General features: G+C 35.3%; 1 protein-coding gene across 1 annotated transcript; it reads left to right on the top strand.

Annotated features, from left to right (window-relative positions):
* Positions 1 to 494: 494 nt before the first annotated feature.
* Smp_137660 (putative rabkinesin-6) lies at positions 495 to 25,123 on the top strand (the record flags this gene model as incomplete). Its single annotated transcript, XM_018795546.1, has 16 exons — positions 495 to 505; positions 538 to 754; positions 788 to 1,149; positions 1,415 to 1,492; positions 1,610 to 1,680; positions 2,492 to 2,792; positions 7,210 to 7,527; positions 9,489 to 9,690; positions 11,273 to 11,412; positions 12,232 to 12,464; positions 13,263 to 13,441; positions 16,606 to 16,767; positions 18,991 to 19,197; positions 20,205 to 20,393; positions 23,009 to 23,290; positions 24,129 to 25,123. The coding sequence occupies 16 exons, from the start codon at positions 495 to 497 to the stop codon at positions 24,843 to 24,845; spliced, it is 3,669 nt and encodes a 1,222-aa protein (XP_018649848.1). The 3' UTR covers positions 24,846 to 25,123.

Below are 25,123 nucleotides of genomic sequence, written 5' to 3'. Positions count from 1 at the left end.
CTGATATGCCCTCATTTTTCTTATCTTCGAAAACACAGAACTTACGAGGACACTCACAAAAATTTCACAAGCTCAGAACAAATTACTTGTCAGCTGACTATCGACTTTCCCGTCGAATCATTAACGAGGGGAATTCATTATTTCAGCACGTCATTGAGGCTCCTTCCGTTGACTCTCTCAAAAGAAAGTTTGATCAGCTGAGAGACTATCATTTCCAGGGCTAACACAGGCTATCAAGCCTTCTGTCCTTTCCAAACTGAAATTGATTCTGAAACGTCCGCCTATGAGGAGGAAAGGAAATGGAATCTAACTTCGAAAGTCTAGTACCAACCTCGTTGATGAAAATCATTCAGGAATACCGAAGTTTCAGAGAGATAATTGCCGTGCTAAATACCATATTTTATCACTTAGATCTGATATTGGCCTATACTATGACCTTGGTTTATTGAAGTAGGTCAGTAGTACACATTAGATTTTCTAGCGGCGGTTTTGAGATGACTGGGTTGTAAGTGATGCTTTGTTTTTGAGATTTTTCAGAGGGTTGGACGACAGGGTATCTGTTCTTTCCTTCATATGTCCAAGAGTGCCTTCTGTTGGCATGGTTGAAGGTTTTCGCCTTTCAAGTATAAATTGCAATTTGCTTGCTGACTTCGAGTCATGTACTCGTGATGCTCAAGTCGCCCATTACAGTCATTCCATGAAAGTGTACTTGCGAATAAGGCCTTATGCGTGCGATAATGGACTGTCTTCCAAGGTACCATCTCGATATTGTTGACCTTAGCTGTAGGCCGTGTTATCTTGTCCTGACAAATGTACTGTGATTGCCTGTCCACCAGAAATGGATGGCCCGAAACATTCATTTCGTAATCTTCAAAAGAGTGCAAATAAATTTACCTTCAATGAGGTATTCCGTGAATCAGATACCCAGCATAAAGTTTTTGAAAATGTGGCCGCAGACAAAATCCGAGCTTTTGTTGAAGGTTTGAATGGTCTTATTTTTGCATATGGTACCACTAGTTCTGGGAAAACTTACACGCTTCAAGGTAATTACGAATACATTACTAATTTGTTAGGAACCCGAGAAAGTATTGGAATTATTCCTCGGTCTATCTACTCTATATTCAGTCTCGTCAAGCACAAAAGCGACCCGTTCTTGATGCCGAAAGATTTCTCAGATGTAGTTTGTCTGGATGAAGATGAGGTCCAAAAAATTTTAGCTGAAAAAACTTCTCTTATTAGGTACTCTGAAGGCATATTTGAGGTAATTATTGCAGCTTCTTATTTATTTCTTAGAACAATTCCTTCTCCCATCAAGTTAAGGAACAAACAATTTTAAATGATACCTTCACAGGTACTGTCTCTTTTTTGCTAAATATTTCCTTTCAGATCAAAACCCAAGGTTCAAACTCGCTAGTGACATACGTTTTAGCTTTTGGATGAGTTTCGTAGAGATTTATAACGAGACATTTTATGATCTTCTGGATCCTACACAGTGCTCTAGTATTCTAACCGTCCAACCAAATGGTATCACAAGCACACGAAATAATCAAAACATTACGAATTCCCGGAATATATTTAGTGTAAACAACAACACATCACATGCTTCGAGTTTTGTAAACCAACCTAGAAGAACTCCACTGGAGTTGAGGACTGACAAGAACGGAAATCTTTTCATAAAAGGTATTTTAGAAAGTGTGGTTGCCTGTTAAATCTTTTCGATTCTCGAAATTTACAAAGCTTTGTACTAAGAATGCAAAAGTTTGAAACAGTTGCTTCCTCCAAATACCACAGCTAACTAAAGTCACACCCCTTCGCATTATATCGAGACTTTTAAATATTCATCTTACTCCTACGTTAACCGGCAACAAAACTATCTCACTGTAGAACTTCTTGTACATTTCCCCTTAAGGGTATTAAACCATTTGCACTAATAATTGAACCAAACGTACTTTCAACATTACGATGGATTTACTAAGTGTCTAGTGAACAACTATACATGCTGAAGTTGTCAATGAATAAACACTAGATGTTACTACTTAAAGCACTTTCCCGGAGACAAATCTATTTCGTGGTCTGCGCAGTCAGCTACTATTCTTAGTTTTTAAACCATGAATTTTAGTAGTGGATTCGTACATGACCTACTCACTTTTGCCACTTTTTGTTCGTGTCAATAGAAGTAAATTAAATTTACCAATCCAGATGGGGGATTTGTTCGGTTCGAAGTTTGATGTCAGTGACTATTTATTTTTTCTGTATGCAGAACCATCTTGCTAAAAATGAATGGGGATCGTAACTATATCCAATTTCCAAAGTAACAAGTCCCTTCTACTTTTGTGACCATGTCACAGTCACTCATAAATAATCATTCTAAAATTTAAATGCTTGAGATATCAAATGTAATAAACTATCATTTGAAAAACCATGCTAATTCATGATGAAAATTTAAGTGTGCTATTGATTTGACTCACTATTTTGCTTATCTTTTGGTAAGGTGTGAAATGGTATCCTGTCTCTTCACCCGAAGAGGCCCTGAGACTTCTTGCTGTTGGTCGTCACTGCCAAAAAGTTGCATCAACTCGTTTAAACCAAGCAAGCTCTAGATCTCATAGTATTCTGTGTGTGAAAGCTGTACGGGTAGTTGACAAAAACAATCCGAATTTCGCTCGAGTTAGTACCCTAATGTTTTGTGATTTGGCGGGAAGTGAACGTTCCGTAAAGGCTGCTACAGGCGGCCAAACACTGCGAATTCGTGAGGCTGGCAATATTAATTCAAGCTTGTTAACTTTGGGAAGGTTAGTTAATACTTGTTTATTCTATTTTAATTACGAAGTAGTTGCGATGATTCAAATACTTGACTTTGCCAAAATTAACGTAGAAGTGATACAAAACGGAACGTCTAATTTTATTTATTATTTATTTAAACACATAAATATTGGTACAAGGAAGCACCAGATATATATGCGCCTCACAAATCTCATTTGACTTGTCTGAGGGCTGTGATACTGCCCAGGTACCAAAACCGAAGCAGGTGGTTTTCTTAGGGGGACACACCCGGAGCCTTTGATCTAAAGGTCTGATCCACAAGGCATTGGAGCATCGTAAGGAGATTCAGTCCCATGGTAGCCGGTGACCAACGAGCTAGATGACACATGAATACATGGAACGATCTCCAAAAAGGATTTAAATTACATATTTTGTATTTGGTCTGTCACAGATATTTTCCATTTTTTTGAAGTTATATTCTTTTGTCAGACAAACAAAAGCAGCTCACGGAATGCTTCAATGTGAATAGGGAAATCAAATATATGGCAATGGTAAAATAATTAACGAGTAAATGTTCACCGTTTAGAAAAAGAATACAGTAGCCTCATCTCGCTGTGCTGTTCATTTCTAAGCCTTTCACAAGTTTTAATTGTTTTCTTTATTCAGTATTCACAATTTTCTTCAGATTCATCACATCTCGTTACAAAAATTACTCTCTGTCGTGTAGATTTTAGATTTGTTTGTTACACTATTCTGCTTCAGCCTACGGCTAGTGTGAATGGATTTTACTGGGTTATTTTTGTGAAGTCATCGTGAATAAAAAAACCATTGAGACAACTAGATGTTCTCATTTTGTGATAGTCGTAAATAAGCGCTCATGATTTTTGTACAGTGTTTGAAATCAGACTGTGTCAAGAGAAAATTTCTAAAACGCAAGAATATTAGCATATCGTCGGAGTTTGAATTTCTGGATTTAAAACGTAAGATGTTCTTTATTACCACCTGTTAACAACGGATTTAGTGTCTGTGATTTCTTTTCATTTGGCTAACTGGATTATAAAAAACATAGACACACTTAGATTCATTTGTTTACCTATGCCATTCCTTGCTTATCAACTGTACTAGTAAGACAACTCTTTTAAGGCTTCTCAGGTGACAGTTCGCAGCCAGTGTATCGAGTAATCAGCAGTAAATATGACTATGGTTATCTTAGTCTTAAATGAGCAATGTAGTTTTAAACACAAAAATGAAAGGTGAGGATTTGTTTGACACCCGAACTAAATCAATAACTGTATGAACATACATCTTAACACTAAACGGCTTTAGCCAACAGACATGACTGATATAAGTGTAACTAAATATCGTAGACTGTTATAATTGTGATTGTTGCTATATAAACGACCCAGCGATTCCTATTGCTTAGTATTCTCATACGATGACACTCGACAAGACCCCAAAATCAGAACACGTTGAACAGGAATGAAATTGTATTCAAAATAATAATGGTATGTGAACAGCAATCAGCAATCAATAGTTTAAATATCGTTCATATATTTATAGTATATGCATAAGAAGCTTATAGATTTTTCTGCAATAATATGCCCGGGCTGATCGGTTTAAAATTAACCAATCAGCGCGCAGCAACACCATCATGCATAAAACATGCTTAATCCAATCTATATCCCACTAACACCTCCCCCTTGAGCAGATTCGTAGGATCTGGTGTTAGGGTCCAACTGCAACCGCTTTACTGGTTTGCGCTTCCGGTTAGTCCATCTTCTAGGTAATAAGGACGTTGTATCATCCTTCGTTTGCACCTTGACTGTCCTGTCTGTTTCAGGTGTTTTGATCTCAAAGGTGTCTAGCAGAACATCAAGAGGTAATCTATGCTGCGTTTCGTTGTTGGAGATCGAGGTTGATTTCAGTTGGTTAGCGTGACGCACCCAGATTTCTGGACCAACGAACACCTCGTAAACCACATTTCCTTTCTTATGCACGATTCGACCAGCTATCCATGTAGGATGTTTTCCTCGATAGTCCATAGCAAGTACCTTTTGACCCACACTGAACAATCGTTTTTGTGCCCCATGATGACTATTGTACTGTTTCTCCATCATCACGTTTCGTTGCGGCTTAAGAGCTGGAGTCGGACGAATGCTGTCAAAATGTATACGTATTTTTCTGCCAAGTAACGCTTCCGCTGGGGAGACTCCATTTGTTGTCTGAGGGTTCGGTGTCGAACGGTGTATAAACAAGAACCTCTCTAAGATCTCTTCGGTGTCCCCCTCCCCTCTTGATTTTTTTAGAGCATTTTTGAACGTACCAACAAAACGTCCTACCTGACCATTCGATTGCGGATGGAATGGAAGTGTTCGGATGTGCCTGATTCCGTTCTGCTGACAAAATTCTGAAAAGTCTTTTCTGACTTCATCTGACGACACTGGAGTGTTTCGAATTGCCGCTGCTGCTACACTCCGTATTTCTGGAACCTTTTTACCTGTCTTTTTTGCATATGAGGTGGTGTCTAATGATGGACACGACACGTTACACACGCTGTTAATGGGTATATCCATTAATCCAAGCTTTTCTAACATATCTAGACCAAGTAGATCAAGGTTTGGTCGTTCTGTTAGATAGCATACTCCTTTACAGCTATTTCCATTGAAGGAAAATTCACATTGTAATTCACCAACTAGCTTCAGTACACCTCCAGATACGTTTTTAGCTGTTTTCTTGGATGGCTTCATTGGCGGTTTTCCCAGCAAGTTATAAGTCTCTCTAGACACTAGAGTAATATCGGATGCTGTGTCAATTTGAAGACGAACCGCTACACCATTAATCTGGATCGTAACATACTTTCTCCGAATGTCATAGTCTGTTTGAAAGGCTGCTACCAGAGAAAGTGATTTAGATTCGGCTAACTTTATGTGTCGAGGACGTTTGTGCTTCTGCTTAGGCTGGGACGTACGATTTGGAGGACAATGACCTTCTTTATGCCCACGTTTGTTACACATCTGACATTTATGTTTCTTGAATGGGCAGAATCGTACATAATGCCAATCACCACATAACCAACATGCAGTCGTTGGTTTGCTACCACTTGTTTTCGGTTTCTGAACTTTTAACCTCGTAATAGCATTGACACTACTGCAGGTTAAATTAGGATTTACCTGTTCAATCAACTGATTGTCGTGTCTGATGTTCTGTAGCCGCTTACACTCATCTGTTAACGTTCTGAGTGTGATGTTAGGATCTTGATCCAAACGAGTTAGAAGTCTGGTTCTAATCTCAGCATCTTGTGGTGACTGGAGAGCTTTGATGAATATAAGGCATTTAAATTGATCTTCTGTCAACGAGCGTAACTTGAACTTTTCACATTCTCTGTTGACGATGTCTGCTAGAACACCATATTCATCGGCTTCTCGTTTCACCAAATTAAGACACTGGTAGCGAATACTAAACAATGAGGAAGATTCACCGAATATTTCTGACAGCTGAGATACTGTCTCCTCGAAACTGAGCTCTCGAGGTAACTTTGGTAATATATGATCAGCATAGCGTGCATGTTCATGACTTCCCAACTTGCGCATCAACAGTCGAGTCTTCCATGCGTCGTCTTGATTACAGAACTCTATTCTAAATGTGTCTTCCCAACGCTTGAACCACGTGAGAAATGTATTGCCACATTCGGGGTCATAATAGAATTCTGGGATGCTGCTGGCAACTGCATCACAAGAAGAAGTACTTGTAGTAGCATGTGAACTCGAGTAGTGTATGTTAAGCTGTTGCGTCAGAGTTTCTAACAGGCTCATTTGTGCGTCAAGTTGTGCTTGCTGTTGCTGTAGTATTCGGCTGAGCTGGTCATCTGATATAGGCATTTTGAATGAATTTTCCTTTTTCCCCGTCGCCACTGTTATAATTGTGATTGTTGCTATATAAACGACCCAGCGATTCCTATTGCTTAGTATTCTTATACGATGACACTCGACAAGACCCCAAAATCAGAACACGTTGAACAGGAATGAAATTGTATTCAAAATAATAATGGTATGTGAACAGCAATCAGCAATCAATAGTTTAAATATCGTTCATATATTTATAGTATATGCATAAGAAGCTTATAGATTTTTCTGCAATAATATGCCCGGGCTGATCGGTTTAAAATTAACCAATCAGCGCTCAGCAACACCATCATGCATAAAACATGCTTAATCCAATCTATATCCCACTAACATAGACGATCAGAAAAAAACCCAACTGAGATCAATGGTATTCCAGTCAATTAAATCTTTTTTTCACCATATTAATTATCTAAACAGAGGCCCAAATGATCATCATTCTTGCTTGATCTAGTTTATTTCCTTGAGAATAGAACTATATTTTAAATGAATGTATGTGATTACACTTCTTTACATGCTTTAATACGTTTTTGAATTATATTTCCAGATGTATTGAATGCTTAAGATATAACCAAGTCCACCCGGACAATCCAAAATTGGTGCCTTATAGAGACTCCAAACTTACACGTCTATTTCAAGGTTTCTTCACTGGTCAAGGCAGAGCGTGTATGATAGTCAATGCATCTCCAAATCCTGAATTATTTGATGAAACACTACATGCTCTTCGTTTTGCTGCTCTCGCCAGGCAAGTTATTGTAGAAGTGAATCCTGTGGCTGAAACTTCTGTTTTACATCCAAATAAAGTGAAATGTAAACAAAAAAATATCAAACAAATTAAATCGTCTAATCAACCAATTGCGACAAAGTACGTTTCCTTCAAACATAAGTCTTTGTTATTTTTATACTAATGGAAGGACATAGTTATGACTACAAGATTTTTCACCCAGCTAAAATTGGTTAAATATTTGAAAAAAATCATCTTTCAAAACATCTTTTGTCGTTATGCATTATCAAACAATATGATTAATGAGAGACCATCCACATCAACCTTTAAGTTTTATTACCCAAAATTAGGATGATTGCATTTCTGTATTTTCATACAAACTGGAATAGTCACCATTTTTAAGTATTCATGTCTTTGTTATTTCAACTAGTTAGTTCATGACCAGTATCTTTTGGAACGCTTGAGATCAAATCGTTTTTAATCGTTGCTTTGTTTTGACTTATGCTTGTCACCAATTTCAAAACTTCGGTTAGGGTTAGATAAATCTCATACCAATATCCTGGTCTAAAAGTCAGCTGAAGTATAGCTGTAGGTTAATCAATCTGTTCCATAAAGTGTTCCATCCACCCTTAAATGGGAATCATTACACTTCTTATTCATTAGATCCACACAATTCAGATGTTGCGAACATGTGTTTGTCTCATTGGTTTTAAAAATGTATCAACACGAATACAAATAAGTTAAAAGGAAATTTATTCTTGTTTGATTAAGTATTCTTATCTACTTCTATTTCAATCTTAATTGTAGAGGAAGCTCTTAATTTTATTAACGTTCTACTTTGTGACTGTGAAACATGGCTTTTAAATTGGAGGATGTCTATAGGTTACTAGTATTTGATCATTGGTACCTTCAAAGCACCGCTTGGATATTTTGGAATAAATAAGTGAGTTATGATGAGATTAGACACAGGGTACTGGGTAAAGATAGCAAATCGTTTGGTAAGGTTGTAGATCTTCATCGATTGAAGTCGTCAGGACATGTATAGCATATCCCTAGCCTCTCGCTACCTCCGTGTGTGATGTCTGATGATGTAGGTGTAGTTTGGAAGAAAACTAGGGACTGACAAATCAAGACGTGTGATCAGTCCATAAAGTCACTGACTGTTGGATCGATCCACGTTAGTAGGTACAAACTATCTGGTTGGGGTCTACGTAGTGACCGTGGTCAGTGGTGGAAGTGGCTTGAAATCGGTCGCAATGGTGCTGATGCATTTACTTTGTCTTTAAATACGGATACTTTCTGTTCAGCTAATTCATTCAGTAGTTATATTGTCTATACCTAGTCTTTTCTATTACTACCGCTACTACTTTGCAGTCTTGCTGTGTTGATGTGGTGTCGCAGCTTGAACTGATGAATATATTTCCCTGGTTCTATGCTACGTATGACTGATTTATTGGCGAGGTTTTTACGAAATGAAGCTAACTTAACTACATAATGTAGTGTATTCTAAATTCTATAATCTTCTAGCTTTACTGTTCATTGTTTCTGATTTTTAGTGTATCAAGTCAGTTTAAACAAGTATCGAAATGTGTCAAATTATATAGCTTTCATTAATAGATAACGTATTATATAGTGATTAAAGTTGATCGACAATCTTGATCATCGTAGTATTTAAATCAGCGGTCTGGTTAGTAACTCAGTTTTGCCACCTAATTAATAATCAGTTTATTGATATGATAATCAAGAGGCTACTTGTAAAACGTTTGATATAATCCATGCTTCCTTTCAACCTAACTAAAGCTATTCGTAAATACTGAATTTTCACTGGTTTTCTCTGACGAACTATATATATTGTATCAGGTTACTGTTTTTCTTGTAGTCGTTATTAAAAATCTTGAGGTAGCTAAGTGTTTAATTGATACTTTAAATTGACCAACAACCCAACTTGTTAAATGGTAAGTCGCTGAATACTTAAAATTAATATCCTCCCTACGCTATTTTATTGTTTCTTTAGTCTACAATATTTACTAATTAAAGATATAAATATATGTATCCCAAATAATGAGTGATGTGTCCATATTTCCTTTCGAAAAATCTCTCAGGGTTGTAGAGTCAGATTCTGTTTTGGAGCCTCAGTCACCTCGTTGGTCTGAAGATGATCTTGATAAGAAAACTCTGTCGCTAGATGAAGTATCTGGCGAAGTTAGCTCACCGGTTGATTTGGAATATTTATCTTCTTCACAAGCAATGACCCCATCGAATAATGATGGAACTGAACTGGTATTAGACCATTTCAATAAAGAGGTATGTTTTCGTTCTACTGAAGTTTACTCAGCATTTAAATAATTATGATATTTACCTTTTACAATGGATGGTTTGAATATTCTTGTGCAGCACGGTACTGATAATATGATCACATACTAATCAAGAAATGAACACTAGGTGCGTTAATCAATTAACTAATCTTTGAAGCCTCATCAACCCTGGCGAGTTGGTATCTGGTGAAATTTCAATAAGGATTCAGAAAGCTCACCTGATATTTGCCAACTTGCGTCACTTGTAGCACAGACAAGATGTCCGTCTGGCTACCAAAATGGAAGTGTAATGGGCGGCAGTCCGCTCTGTATTTCTCTTTAGTTGTCACACATGGTCTTTAAATGTAAATGATACAGGTAACCTGCAGAGTTTGAAATGTGGGTAACTTCGAAGTATTACTCGCGTATCATGGGAAAACGCAGTGAGCTACGTTAAAGTTAGATATAAGGTATTAAGCAAAGATAAGCCGGTTGACAAGATTGTGAATCCTTATTAAATGTGTTGGTTGACCCGTGTATTACACATACTTAACCACTGCCTGCCTTGAAACATGAAGTTATTTTGTATAGAGGTGGTTTGGAGCGAATCTGGGAGTGGTCAAACCAAAACTTGTCATCAGTCCATTAAATTACTGACTGTTGAACTGAGGTGTGTAGTAGATCCAAACTATCTGGTTGGGGTCCACACAATAACTGTGATTAGTGTTTGGAGACTTGATGGCAAGGCTTGGGATCGTTCACAATGGCGCAGATGGATTCACTTTATGTTCCTCTGGATCTCGAGTCTCAGTCTCCCTTAATACGTACCTTTGCATTGCATCTTTTAGAATCACATTCCTAATGTTTAACCTTCCTTATTATCATTGCTATTCACCTTGTTAATTTAAGTATGGCGACCTGGACTAATCCACGTTTGTGCCAGGCTGTACGTTTGTTATAGTTGACTGACTGTGTTTTTATTTTCACTGTGAACATTGTTGTGATTTTGTGAAAGATCTCAAATGAACTCTGAAATCCGAAACTAAGATACAACAGTTTTCTAGTAGTCGCTGGGTTTCAATCGTTCTTCTACTACTTATTATTAAATTAGTAATAAAAAAAATTATTTTCCAACTAGTTAATTTCTCACAGTAGTCAAATTTTATAAAACAACTTGTATATTTCTTATTCTTGTGGCAGCATTCAGTTTTGTATCATTGACCACAACATACGTTATCGAACATTTTTAAGTTAGTTGATCTGCTCCTTTTAATCTTTTACCAATCATAATTTCCGTAAAAGTGATTTTACTTCTTGGTTAAATATAAAGTATGGCAAATTATTAAAAGATGTTTTCACTGACGTCGGCAAAGGATTAACTTCGTTTAGAGCTGACGCCTCTTCGTTGAGGTATTAGAGTAAAATAATGAGCTTATTATAGTCTACATAAATTCTATCGTGCTTGAACTGGTTGTTTGCACATGTATTTGCCTGCGTTGATAATAATTTACCCCTATCACCAAAAATAATCACCTACCTGTTTCTCGTTTTCCTAAATAACCCAGAACTTTTCCGTACATTCCTTGTAACAGGAACTAATTACGATGGTTAAAGATCTCTCTGAACAATTGTTTGAATCGAAAGGTCAGTTGGTTGAACAAGAAGCACGTTTAAGGGCAGAAATGTGTGATAATATGAATCAGCAGATCATTGATTTTGAAAATAAGTTTGAGTAAGTTATTTTAAGGGTTTTTTTCAGGGGATATTTATTTGAAATAATATTCATTTTATTGATCATTTAATTACTTCATGAAGTAATATATATATATATATATACCGAAATCTTAGAGAATGGCTTCCAAGTTTCGGATTTCGAATTATTTGCTTCAACCCCTAACAAAGCATTCGATATGATCCTCACCACTTGGCTTCAGTGATCCCTTCCATAAACGTTATAGGTTAACACAGAATCCCATCTAAATAGCTGAAAAAAATTGTTAATGTTATGAATCCGTATCTGAATATCAACTTTCTATCTAGGTTACAATATACCTCATTGATGAATGTCGACATTTATGAAGTCTAGATTCAGGACTCGTTGATTATTTTCTGCAACTATGACGATGTAACTCACCGTGTTTGGTTTCTTATATTTGACTTTGAGTTACACTTTGTGTGAGAGCCAGTAATACTACCTGGCTACTTGAAGCAAATGCGTGTAGCAGGGCTTCAATCTGCGACCTATAGGCTGGAAGTCGAATCCCGTAACACTAAGACTGCTTCACTAAAACTATTATATATATATTACCTAAAGGGTTTTGATAATTAAGAAGAGCTCTTAATAAAATATATCGTGAACTTTAAGATTATTGAGTGTTAAGTAGTGATAATAATTCCGTGGATAATGTCCAAACCCACCATATTTCTAGATAGTAGATAAATCCAGTCAGCTTTTTCATTTCACGTCATAAATAAATACCATAAAAGCACATTTTCGTTTGTGTGAACTTATCTCATTTAATCGTTTTATACTCACTTATTTCCTTCATAGAGCACTATTAAAAAGTAGAGAGAATTTTCTGTATGAAGAATCAAATGTGCGTATGCGTAATATCGTTCAATCAGTGAATCAACGTCAAACTCGTCTAACTAACAGTTCTAAACGTTTATGTCCAAATGATTCAGAGGCTAGTAGCAGTGATGAGGATACTTCACAAATCGACAACTCTTTACAAGAAAATGTAAAGATAAAACAATCTTTGGGAGTTTGTGACAATTGTTCAGGTAGATACATATACGCTTTCTTGTAATTTTCAAGTTTTTTTCAATCAATTATGGTAGATAATGTTAACTTCTGAATTATAGAAGTATATTAGGATTTCTTTTGTCCATGTACGTAAGGTAAAATTTTGTAACTGATCACTGAACAGTGACCAATGTTTTGTTTATCTTAAACCCCAAGCCAACAAACCTAGGATTTTTGTGTATTTCAAGATATATTGGTCAGTGTTGAATTGTATGACGTTACAGTTTTATTTCTCACGAGAAATCTTCATTCTTCATATTATTGGTCAGTTAGTCATTCATATTTAACATAGAGTCCGGGCAAAACAATGCGTTAGCTCAATTTGCCATGGCACATTAACATGTAAAGATGAAATTAGCAAGACGTGTCGTAAAGTAGTCGAAATAATATAATGACAATGATAATGAAAAAGACTGAAGACTATAGAATATGCTTCGAAAAGATGAGATGAGTTCGCGATATAAATACATGAAAAAAATGTTGAAGCTCAAGGTGAAAAATTAACGAATAGATCTACTCTACTGTGATCAATTCTAAGCCGCCACCCATCTTCAATTATTGATCATAGATATCACATGGACGCCAACTAGATGATCTAAATCTCCATATTGGATTAGAAATAATATTTTCCTCAAGTGACTCAAGGGAACACGTAAAAAAAGTGAATTTTTACATAACTCTAATTAAACAACATGCGTTATATATTATGTTCGTTGATTAGTATGTATATTTCAATATTGTCATCATCCATATTTCTGTGTGTATAATTCTTTTAGCACAAACAATCAAAATAGCACAACTTTTACAAACAATTAAACGGTCAGATGATCAAATTGCAGAATTGCAAGGTGACTTAGCAGATCAAAAAGATATCATTGAAAATCTTATGCATGAACTAGATCGTATTCGTGTAGAGAATAGAAGATTAGATTTTACAGTCGCTCAACAACAGCAGGTAATCTTTCATTATCATATGTGTATATCTTTAATTTGATTACTAAAATTATATTTTGATCAGTATTATTCACCCTGTTCATTATATATTTAACTCCTGGGATTATTTTCCTTGCCATGTTGAATTTGTTAAGTAGTAGTAAACAGTGTATGGTGATATGTTTGTGCGCGTATGCATAAAAAAAGTCTGTATTTTGTAGACCTGAAAAAGAGCGGAGAATTTCAGCCGACGATGGTCGACGACGAAGAAAATTCGCTCCCTCTCTGGGAATCTCATATGGACTCGCCTTTTTAGCCTACAAACTACCTTCACACGGAGTGTGTTTTATCAAAGCGAAAGGACGAGTAGCTAACCGCCGGATCTTAGACCGGGGTTGTTGGAAACGGAAAGTGCAGATAGAAATGTTGCAAAGTCCTTAGTCCAAATCGGTTGTTTATATAGGTATCATGCTCCTGAAAAGACTCATGGCGTGCAAACCTATTGTAGTCACTGGCTACCATGGGACTGTGTTTCCTGACACTACTCCACTACTTTGTCAACTGGACCTTTAGGCTAAATGTTCAAGAAGTATTCGTCTAAGAGAACCTTCTACTTTGACTTAGGCATCTGAGTAGTGTTACACTAACCAAAAGATACGTCAGTGGAAAATAAGCACACCAATTAGTTTATTTATATTTAAAATGTATGTTTTCTAATATCCTGTTCTAAGTAAAATCTGACTTGTTTCTTCTTATCCCATTTTTCTCGCAATTATAATTTTACTAATAAAATTTGGGAAGTCTAATAAGCATAAAACAGATGTACAAATTCAAACAGAACTAAATGATGAGGTGAGATATTTCTGATATTAGTTTATTTTACTTATTGTTAAATAATCTACGTTTTTATTAGTTACGGGTTTAATTAATGACTAACTATAAACACGGCGAGATAAAATTGACATAATGAATAGTAAAGGAATTAAAATAATGGTAATATCAGTGGTAGTGCAAAATGCTCATGATTAGAGAATAGGGTTTGTAAAAAAGGGTTGGGTCGGAAGAATAAAAAGCATGAAAAGCTATTAGGGCACATGACGAGTGAATGCATCTACGCGACTTCAATCTATTCTGGGTCATATCACCTAATGTCTCCAACCCCTGATCTCAATCATTATGCGAACCCTAACCACATAGTCTGCATCTACCAACATGACTCAGGTCCAGCAGTCAACGACTTCGTGAACTAATGCCAAGTTCTGGACCAGTCACCCCAAGCTTTTAACCCCTGTCCTATACCAGACAACAGCGCGCGTCGAAGCATATGCTGGTTAGGAATACGGAACACATATCCCAACCACTTCAGTTGATAAAAATTCAACTAATTTGTCATATTTACCTAGTACCCTACACCTAACCTCAGAACTCCTGACTTGTTTGTCATCTGGAGTTCGTAGCTGGCTCCAATGTTATAAACTAGTGAAAGATTTCTACGGAATATAGATCCTAATTACTTTGCATATGTTCTGTCGACTTAACTAGTTTAGAACGATAGTATATAGAAGGTCGAGTAAGTGTTTTGGATGCTTATATTTTATACATCCGTTTCGGCAGGTTGACGAAGAGATAAGAAGTGGAGTAGACAGATATGTCTTCTCAGAATACTACTCAATACAAGTATTAATAAAACTCAAGACAGTGAGGGAAAGGAGAGAGACAGGATAAGATAATAAATGTACAGAGACACACATGCACAAGCGCACATGAAACGTATGTATATAGTTACAAGGACATAAATAGAAGACGTATATTTATTGAAGGTCTCAATTTCTTATGAAGATAATAGAATTATTGGGGTGGTAAAAATGTCACAATAGTAGAAGGGTGTGTGAGTAACAAGAATCTGTTCAAAATGTTGGATAGATAACACATATGTGATAGCATAGAAGCTGCTAAATTTACACCATGCGCAAACAGGGCTTCGAAGACACCTGTGACCAAATACTTGCAACATATATTTGTTTCCTACTTTGGTAGCCAATGTTACATAACCATAGAATAATAAACCGTGAATCGCTGCTCAGTAACCTTGTCCCTTCGTTGTCAAACGGACATCCCGTCTACCCTGTACGTGATACAAGCTGACAATGTCAAACTCTGTCGATTATCCGACCCGGGAATTTTTGTTCTCTTCTGAAATTTAGCGTTAAACGCACCAGAACCATTCCAGTTACCAAGGTAATCTAGGTGGTCAAATTGCTCAATTGATCTATACGCCTTAAGCAGATTGATTGACTCCGTAATAATTAGTCTCAAAACCCATCTATCATAATTTATGATGACAAAATCCCACGAGATAAAATTTTTCTCACTTCAATTATTATTTGATAAGTATTTGGTTGGTAACGCTTATGATGAGTTATTTGCAACTGTTCTTAAATGTTAATAATCAGTTTCATATAATTTCTCAAATAAATTAATAAGTACCTTCTATCCTGTTCATTCATTCTAATTTGATTGTTTTCAATATAAACCACATTGAGCTAAGATTATTACTAATACACTTGATGAATAGAGTTTTATTTGTTTTTCTCTTTATGGTCGATTTGTCTTTTCTCCGACTTTCAGTTTTATTAAAAAGATTATCAACCAAAGTTACTCTCCATTTTTGGTTGCTGACATGCCGTAATACGGCCTGCATTCAGCAAGAAACTCTTTGCCTAGGTTTCGTGCTAGTTGTCACTCGTCAAAAAGACGTATCTGTAATCTTGAGAAAGCACCAGTTTCCTGAAGATTCCAGGTATATTTTGCTGATGAGTGCCAACTAATATGAAACATATTTCCAGGGTTCCCTACTGAGTACCTCCAACCACCTAAGATCAAAACATACTGCACATAATGTCGGGTCGCTTAGACTAATGGGCACATTAAGAATTTGATTAGCGTTAAAGGACTAGACAAACAGGATGCTAGTCAATACTCAGCGATCAATCAGTAATACAGGTTTGTTTTGTCTGATTTGAGCCATACATTAAATATAAAGGCTAATTGTATTACTACGTGGTTTCCCAGATCAAAGGAGGAAGTAATAAATTGCTCCGCACACTGTTAAGTGAATAAATTGTATCTTTTTAATACCTATCAGTGAAACTAGAGATGATATTTCCCTTTCTTTTGTATATTTAGCACTTTGTTTCATCTAATGACTCCTTGAAAGCAGATGACTTAGATGATTCGTGTATTACTATCAATTTACCCAAAATTACGGCATTTGCACATAATCATGCTACAGATAAGATGAATTCACTTTCATTCTATGGAAGTCCTGAGTCCAAAGTGACAATACAGGTATTCTCTTGTTTACTTTTGATTGCTACTAGTGTCTGAATTTTTTTGTCCTTGTTTTTTTTCCAAAGCATTGTGTGTATCAAGCATTATCACTCACTGGTGATCAATGCATAGTTTCAGATGACTGGAATGTTGTATGGTAATGATGTATTGTCGAATCGTATACCCCTATCAAAAGTCATTCTCAACTTTTTACACAAACCTCAATACAGGATTACTGAACTGTCCTAATTTTTTATTACTTTCAACATATATCGAGTTCATAAACCTATGCACTTGTATGCAAGATTTTGTGTTAATATATCAGTTAGTAGAATATTTTTTCTTTAGTGTTGTTTAACACACTGAGTTCTTCATGTTATGAAATTGTTCAGACACTCACTTAATAATGATGTAGCCCACTAGAATGTGTTACTGCTCTTATTTATCAAGTTAACTACTTTTATTAGCTACATTTCAGAGGTACTGCATCATTACTTCAAGTTATGAAAAAATAACTTGTGATGGACATTTTTGATCGTTTACGAATTACTCACTTTGAGATTAGCCTATGGATAGAATCATACTTGTAACCTCTTGCTATAATTTGCTCAGTGATTCGTAACATCTGTAACATTGTAGAAAGAGCAACTTAAAGTAATCAGTTTAGGTGACAACCGATGAAGTGGTAGCATAGTAAGTAAAAATACTTGAGTATCGACCAGTAGGCTGCATATTTGGACCCCACCACATATACTTTGTTTTAGACTACCAGGTAGTATCTTAGTCCTCATACTTAAATTGTGGCTTAGAGAAGAATATAAAAATCTATCCCCAATATGCAAGTTTTATTATTGGAATTATCTGAGGCAATCAGCACTAGACTGGATATACGTTTTCTGATTGTTCTCTCCTATTAGCCAGTCATATCATTTATCATTTTAAAGTAACTAGTGCCTACTTAGTGATTCAAATCATACAGTACGATATTTTTTATTATTCAGTATTAACTAGTTCAAGGTAAAGTAAATGAGTTTCAAGGTTTAACTGTTCCATCTGATGGTGTCTTGATGATCATCGTGTTAATAATTCCAATCCAGATATGGTAGAGATGATTTGTAGCTCATATGGATTATTTTGGTGGAGATCTTACTTTGAGGTGAATGTTTTAATTGTGAAGCTTTCTTTGTTGATCTAAACGGTATTAACAGAACAATAACAAGTTGAAGGTCAACAATAACCAATCAACGTCGACAGGGCAAGCTGTCAGTCATTTGCAGACAAATTCGAATACCTCATTGCTACCTAAATTTTTTGATGATATTGTTGAGAAAAATAATGTAAGCTTCACGATTAAAACTATCTAGTTCAGTGAACAAAACTTCACTGAAGTGATTTCAATCCATTTATCAGTCGGCTGTTGGAAATTTCCTTCAACTAAAACCTCTTGGTTATTGTTTTAACAGTTCATGAGATGATGAGGACATCTCTCTCTTTCGGTGTTGTTCCAACTGCTGTTGCTAATTTGTATCTATTTCGAGTTACAAACTATAGTTTTTTCCTCATTAAACAAACTTTGTATAAAGAGGAATATTTTGAAAGCGTCTCAGTTACGAATATCAACCGATATCGTCTCTACATACAGTCAATCAAAGTAGACTCAATATTGGGAAATTCAATATCTGCTTCTACCCCACCATTGTTGCCCTAGAACTAGTTGCCTCATACTGCTGTTTTATGGAACATCACTCCTTTTTCAGATATTTAGCTTAGTTTTAATCGCCATTTATCATGTTTAGAACATTCAAATTGTAATCTGTATAATGTGAACACTGTTTCATGAAACCATAGTCTTTAGGGGAGGGTTACAAAAGCTTATCAAAAAAGCTTTACTGATCCGAATGTAATTTTTGATAACTTTTATCCCGTCTTGAATAGAATGGTACAGCACCTCATTATGGCGTCCATTAACGTTGTTCTTTTTACTCACTTCTGCGTGAAGTATGAAGAATTTATATTGTTACAAGACAGCTTGCTTATAATTTTGTTCTATATTTTATTCTGTTTATGATTCGATTGTTTATTATTACTATCATAATAGATTGAATATCTGTAACCCTAGTTAGTGGTTGGCACTACACTAACTAAACAACTATCACGTACTCATATACGGATACATGTGTTCAGTTTTGTTTCAGTTATGTAGTATCCTGGTTTATCCATACGTTATATATCTTATTTCAGGGAAATGGCAATCAGTCATTAAATAATGAAACACCTTCCACAATTGTTAAAGGTCCCAATAAATTGTTACCTGGGGAAAAGCAACCTTTACCAGACTATACAATTCAGCATTCAGTTGATCCTGAGAAAAAATATCAAGCAAATGATGAAGTGAAATGTATTCATCATAAAAATGAATACATCACCAATGATGTTAGAGAAAGTAGGGTAAGCAATTCTTATTTTAATATAATCATTAAATAATTAATTGTATTCATTGTGTAATACTTTCAACGGTCGTGTATAATTTGCGATGTTTATGTTGTTATTTCCAAATTAATTAATCAAAGACTACTGATAAATTTTCAAGTTCCTGATAGTCGTGATTATTGGTGGAACATCCATGCGAAACGATTTACTTTGTGTATAATTCATGTTTCTTTGTACTACGGAACATATGTTGATTGGTCCAACCTGCCATACACTATGTGAACACGGTGGGATGAAACTATCAAGATGAAAATCAAAGTAGCAGCATCAATGATATTGAAAATGGTTTAGGCACAGAAGACATAACTTGAGAAGAAAAAATGATTCCGCTCAATAAAAAGTATATGATCTAGAGCAAGATAAAGAGTAAATCTAATGCATCTACGACATTGCAATTAATTCAGAGCCATATTTTCTGGAGTCTCCAACCATTGGTCACATTCAAACAGATAATCTACACCTGTTCACATGGCTCAGTTCAACATTCAATGTCCGGATGGATCAGTTTCACATTTTATTTAGTCTACCACCCCCTACCTTTCTTCTAACGTACCCTCACAACCACCAAACATAGCCCATCACAATAGGTTTTAGGACTGATAGTTTGATTGAATTGTTTTTGCACTATTCCCTGTTCGACACTGAATGGTTGAATCTGACTTGGATAAAGTTTGGATTTTAATTCGTGTGTGCCTGTTAGAAGTTATGTTATACATGGTTTAGCGCAAACAATACAAAATTGACACATATAGAGATCCTAAATCAGTGTCATACATTAAAGTAATCAGCCACGTTACCACTAAATTGTTTTGAGCTTCTATCATATATAGCAGTGGTATCAATGAACAGTTTTTCTAATTTTCTTGTCATGAGTTGATAAATATTCTCATGAATTCATCTAAAATAACATCCGTTTTGTTTACTTGAGTAGTTAGCATTATTTTCATTTACTTCATCCAATTCAGATTAGTGAAGGTTTACTGTCATTTTTGGAGCATGAATCAAGCTTTCAACATCAAGAGATAGTGGAACAGTTACGTCGTCAGATCTATGAAATAGAAGAGAAATTTGCTTTGAAACATGATGCATTAGTGAAATCTGAAACGGCTTTCCATGAACTTAAAGCACAATATGAAGATCTTTCTCAAAGATTGGTATGTAATAATGAAATGATAGTTGGCTAAATTCATTTTTGTGACATCTGTTCAACGCAATGTGTTTTTCTCTCTATCTTTCTGTGTACATAGTTGCATAATCAATTTGTATCATATAAGCTTTACAGTTTTGTTAATGATTGTAATTATCCAAACTAATGATTAGAAGTAAACTGGAGTTCTAATATGTAGATCTCAAATTCGAGTATTGTGCCACACCTAATTCAGTTCTGGGCATTCGGATGGTAGTATTGTTAACACTCACATTTAAAGTGTAGCTCGAAACCGTGTTTAGTTAATAAGTAACTATGATAGTTAATAGTACTTCCAGCTCAAGTAGAATGATTGTTTGTTGTGAGACAGCTATATAAGTCGACAACGGCTAGTCACAAGTGTCATAATTCTTGATCGTAATCACTATATCGCGTAGTCTAGTACTTATGTTGTAGATATGTCTTAAATGTGGGTGCTTATATTTATGCCGATTTTAAGAATCAACGACCTAGCGGTGTCACACTTTAGTTATCTGTGTTATTTGGTCTCTATCAACATAGAAGAACTAATGTACCCTTCAAAATTATCGGACAGCCACAACAGATTTACGGGAAAACTGAATTTTCCTAATAGAATATGTACTTCAGTTTAATGTTCTTATATCCTATTATGTATTTATTCTGTCAACAAATGCAGAATAGCTTAGATGTGACATTCAGCATTCAAGAAAGTCTAATTATTATGCAGTGTGTTCTAAACACTGAATCATAATTTGGATGTACTCATATTTTTTGTTGTAATCTTTCAATAATGATGGTTAATATTTCTAGGCTGGTTGTGACCTTTACACACTAATAATGATGACATAGTCATCTCAGTAAACGTATACTGTTTTGTTTCAAGCTGTGCTTATATCATATCGAATTGTCTGTTTTGTACTGAACTTTTTTATTCTAAAGTTGATCTAATGTATCACTTTGAAGTTAATATTTCTTACAAATCTATGACCCATTTAAACAGTGGTATATGGAGATTAATTGTTCAATTTAAATTCAATTTTATTTGTTACGGACTGAAATAACTTGGGGAATAATTCATTTCTGTATTGGTTGTTTGAGTCTTCCTATTGATGCTTAGAACTGGATTGAAACTTCACCTCATTGCACAAGCTAGTGGCTATCGGGACTTAGTAGCTAAGTACATAACTCGATGGCGTTTGAAGCGAACAGTACCCGGTTTTAGTCCTAGAGTAAACATCAAATCTGGGGTGCAGGTACATCCAGGTGACATGTCCCAAATAGGACGAAACGCGCGTCCTTTATTCCACTGCTAGCTTATAATTTAGGGAATAGTAGAAAATTTCAGGAGTACAGGACAGCTGTTTTGTCTTGTGATGGTGAACTCTGTTTATTTCTTCTTTAGACCAATGAGTTGAAATCCAATATTCCACATTTCCTTGGTTTTTGATTGTTCTTTAGTCGGTTTCTATCTATTATGAAAAAACACTTCTATTCAATAATTGTGGGATAATCAAATGTAAGATGTTCTCACCGTAGCACTTTTATTTTCTGTGTTGAAAGCATGTAACAGCAATAAATGCTCACTATCCATAATTTTCATAAATGATATAAAAAAGTGGATGAATAGTAGTAGTATTTTGTGGGTTCGGCTCACAGATTTAAAGGCGTTAGATCAATTATTTGTGATCAATTCCCATTCTCACTACCGGTAAACCGTTGTGAGGCGCGGTTTTCAAGATTTGATACTGACACACAAACTTCCTATGCCGAGGCCTAACATACAATTCAACTAAAAAACCTTATAGTGAGAAAGGAAGTTCATTGGCTGACCGAATCAAGAAATAACTGCACACCCAATTTTTAAATGCGTATATGCCTTAGGAAGTTAAGCCTATCAGTAGTTTATGTCTCATTCTTTTGAAAAAGGAAACCGTTTCCTAATTAATCGTACGTACTTGTTATTTGCCGATTTCTGATTGGTTCAGTGTATTAATAGTACATCTTGAATTGCTTTTCATCTGTATCATTTTGTAATAAAAGTCAATGTACTCAAAACTTGTGCCATATCAATACAATCCGTTTAAGATGGACGTATGTCAACACAAGTTGATAAATCGCAGTCACCAGTATTAACAACAGAAAATTACAAACCTTTATTATTACTCTTATGTCAGTTGATGGAGCAATGGGTTAGTGATTTAAGCGTATGATTATCAGCCGCTAAGTTCCCAGTTTTTATGCCCACTCTACCTACTATAGTTTGAGGAACTGGGTAGTATCACCTTGAGTGTGATTGATATCCAGTTACATAGTGGGGGAGTTAATTTAAACTTTGCACACTCAGTGCCTACCTGAACTTAGTAGCTCAGTGAATAATGCACTGGGCATTTTATAAAAAACGTACTGGGTTCCAGTGTTAGTGGGATTGAATATCAACACTGTGTGTGTATACATCCAACTGACGAATTCTAAATGAAACAAAACGTGTGTCCTCCCTCCATTGCGAATCGTATGCCTAATATATTAGTCAAACAGAATAATGTTGTTAAAATCATAACTCATATTGCATTCAAACAAATAATGTTGCTTTCATTATATCAGATTTCACAAACCAATGAATTGCATCAGTCTAACTTAAAATTAACTAAATTGAAACAATTACATGCTGAAGAATTGAAAATTTGCAATGATGATGCACAGAAGCGTATTGATCAAATGAAAACTGATTTAAAAGTTGCTTTAGAACAAAATAATGCATTACTTGCTTGTGTACCGAATACTGACATGAATGTTCAAACATCAATTATTGTTGAACCAAGTATTCATACGGATTCGATTTCTATGCAAACCTCATTATGTCAAATGAATGAATTGTCCATGCAGGTATGTATAGTGTTCCAATTAATAGATATTTATGTAAAATGAATGCATTATTGAGACTAATTCTTATTATCGATTTTTTTGGAAAGGACGGGGGACTTTGTGGGTATTAATTTATGGGGAATAATTGATAGTTCAATCTCCTTGGGCTTAGATAAATAGACTGGCACCTTCAAATTATCTAGATAAAAGACGAGTTTGGAAGTCTAGCTCGTAAACTTTCTACTTTTTTCTATCTAGTTTTATTATACATGGTTGTTAAAAGCAGATGGCATAAGTGAACTCTCCAAAGAGTTTGTTGTTTGAATAAGTTACCAGTGTATGTCTCATTTGGGGATACAGAATATGCAAATATGCATACTCAATTACCATTTTATCTACAAATGCAATTTTTTCAAACATGTTGAAATATTTTTGAAGGCAGCCACATAAAAACATGGCATTGTCATTAGTCTAAGACCGTATAAAAACAAACCATCATGAAATATTTTTCTTCTAATGTTATCGGGACCATTTTATCCTTTGAACGAGTTTTTCTCCACATCTCGGATACAACATTACTATTGAGATAGTTTGTCGAGACCTAGTGATCAGCCAGTTTTTTCCAAGAATCAGTCAGATTATACTGAAACGTAGTAGTACCAGTAGTCACTAAAACATCCAAGAATTCTAATCCATTTTTCTTATGATCAACTTCAAGATAAGTTGCTAGATTTTACATTTATTGCCAAAATATGTTGTATTTATTCATCTTGTCTATTTGAAATTGCATCATGTAATGATCAATCTATCGGACTTTACATTTGTTGTCGTGTTGTCTTGTTTTTTAAAATTTATTCAGGTTAGCTCATTAAGTCTTGGAGTTTCAATTGGGATCCAGACAGAAGAGCACAATGAGGTAGATGCCTCGAAATCGGTGTGTGCAGTTAATGCTGCTATTCCTCACCAGAATGAAGAGCTAAGTGAAAACAATAGCACATGCATATCAGAAAATCCAATAAATCAAGTTAAACGAAACCTTCGAAATGCTTCTCGTCTACGACTTAAGCAAAATGGTGGTCGGTTGACTCAGAGACTTGGTCCACCAAAACTTCCCAATCTACCTTCTCCTATTCCTTCCTCTATTTGTTTATCGGATAGTGAATTAGAACTTAGTGTCACTTTACATGAAGAGGAGGTTGCTAAAGAAAATATTAATGATACAAGTGATGAAGAGACAGAAGAGAATGATGATGAAGATGATATACGTAGTTGTAAATCTGAACCACGAAACACTAATCGTCGACCTGCACGTCATAGACAAGTAATCAAAGCACTTGAGAAAACATCTCCAAAACAACAAAAAAGACAAACACGTTCAACTGCTGCTGTCTCTATCACTTCTACTAATCATAGACGTCTTCCACCTCTAGCTGAATCAACTCAATTATTACCAGATTCATTTTTCCAAGAACAACTTGATGAAGCATTAGAAAGTGTTGATATTGAATTAAAAAAAACAGAACAACGAAATCTCAGACAGTTACATTCACGTCAAGGAACTCGTAAACGACGTTGATTAGTGTTGTTGTTTTTTTGTGTGTGAAAATTTACATTACTGTAAATATTGATTCTTATCTTTTTCCCTTTTATTTTTCAAATGATACATAAACAAGTTTTAGCATTTGGCTTATCTAATTTTATATTGATAGGAAAAACTAAACTTGGCTATTTATTGTGTGCAGTTGTTTCAGGCTCAAAACTGTCTTGTTAACATTTTATTATGTACCTAAACGTAGAATTTTTACTCATCCCCCCCACTACACTACCCTACTTGATATATTTACACATTATTAT

The sequence above is a fragment of the Schistosoma mansoni genome, chromosome 2, assembly GCF_000237925.1.
Source record: "Schistosoma mansoni strain Puerto Rico chromosome 2, complete genome".
Taxonomy (NCBI): domain Eukaryota; kingdom Metazoa; phylum Platyhelminthes; class Trematoda; order Strigeidida; family Schistosomatidae; genus Schistosoma; species Schistosoma mansoni.
This window is presented reverse-complemented; position numbering and strand designations above follow the sequence as displayed.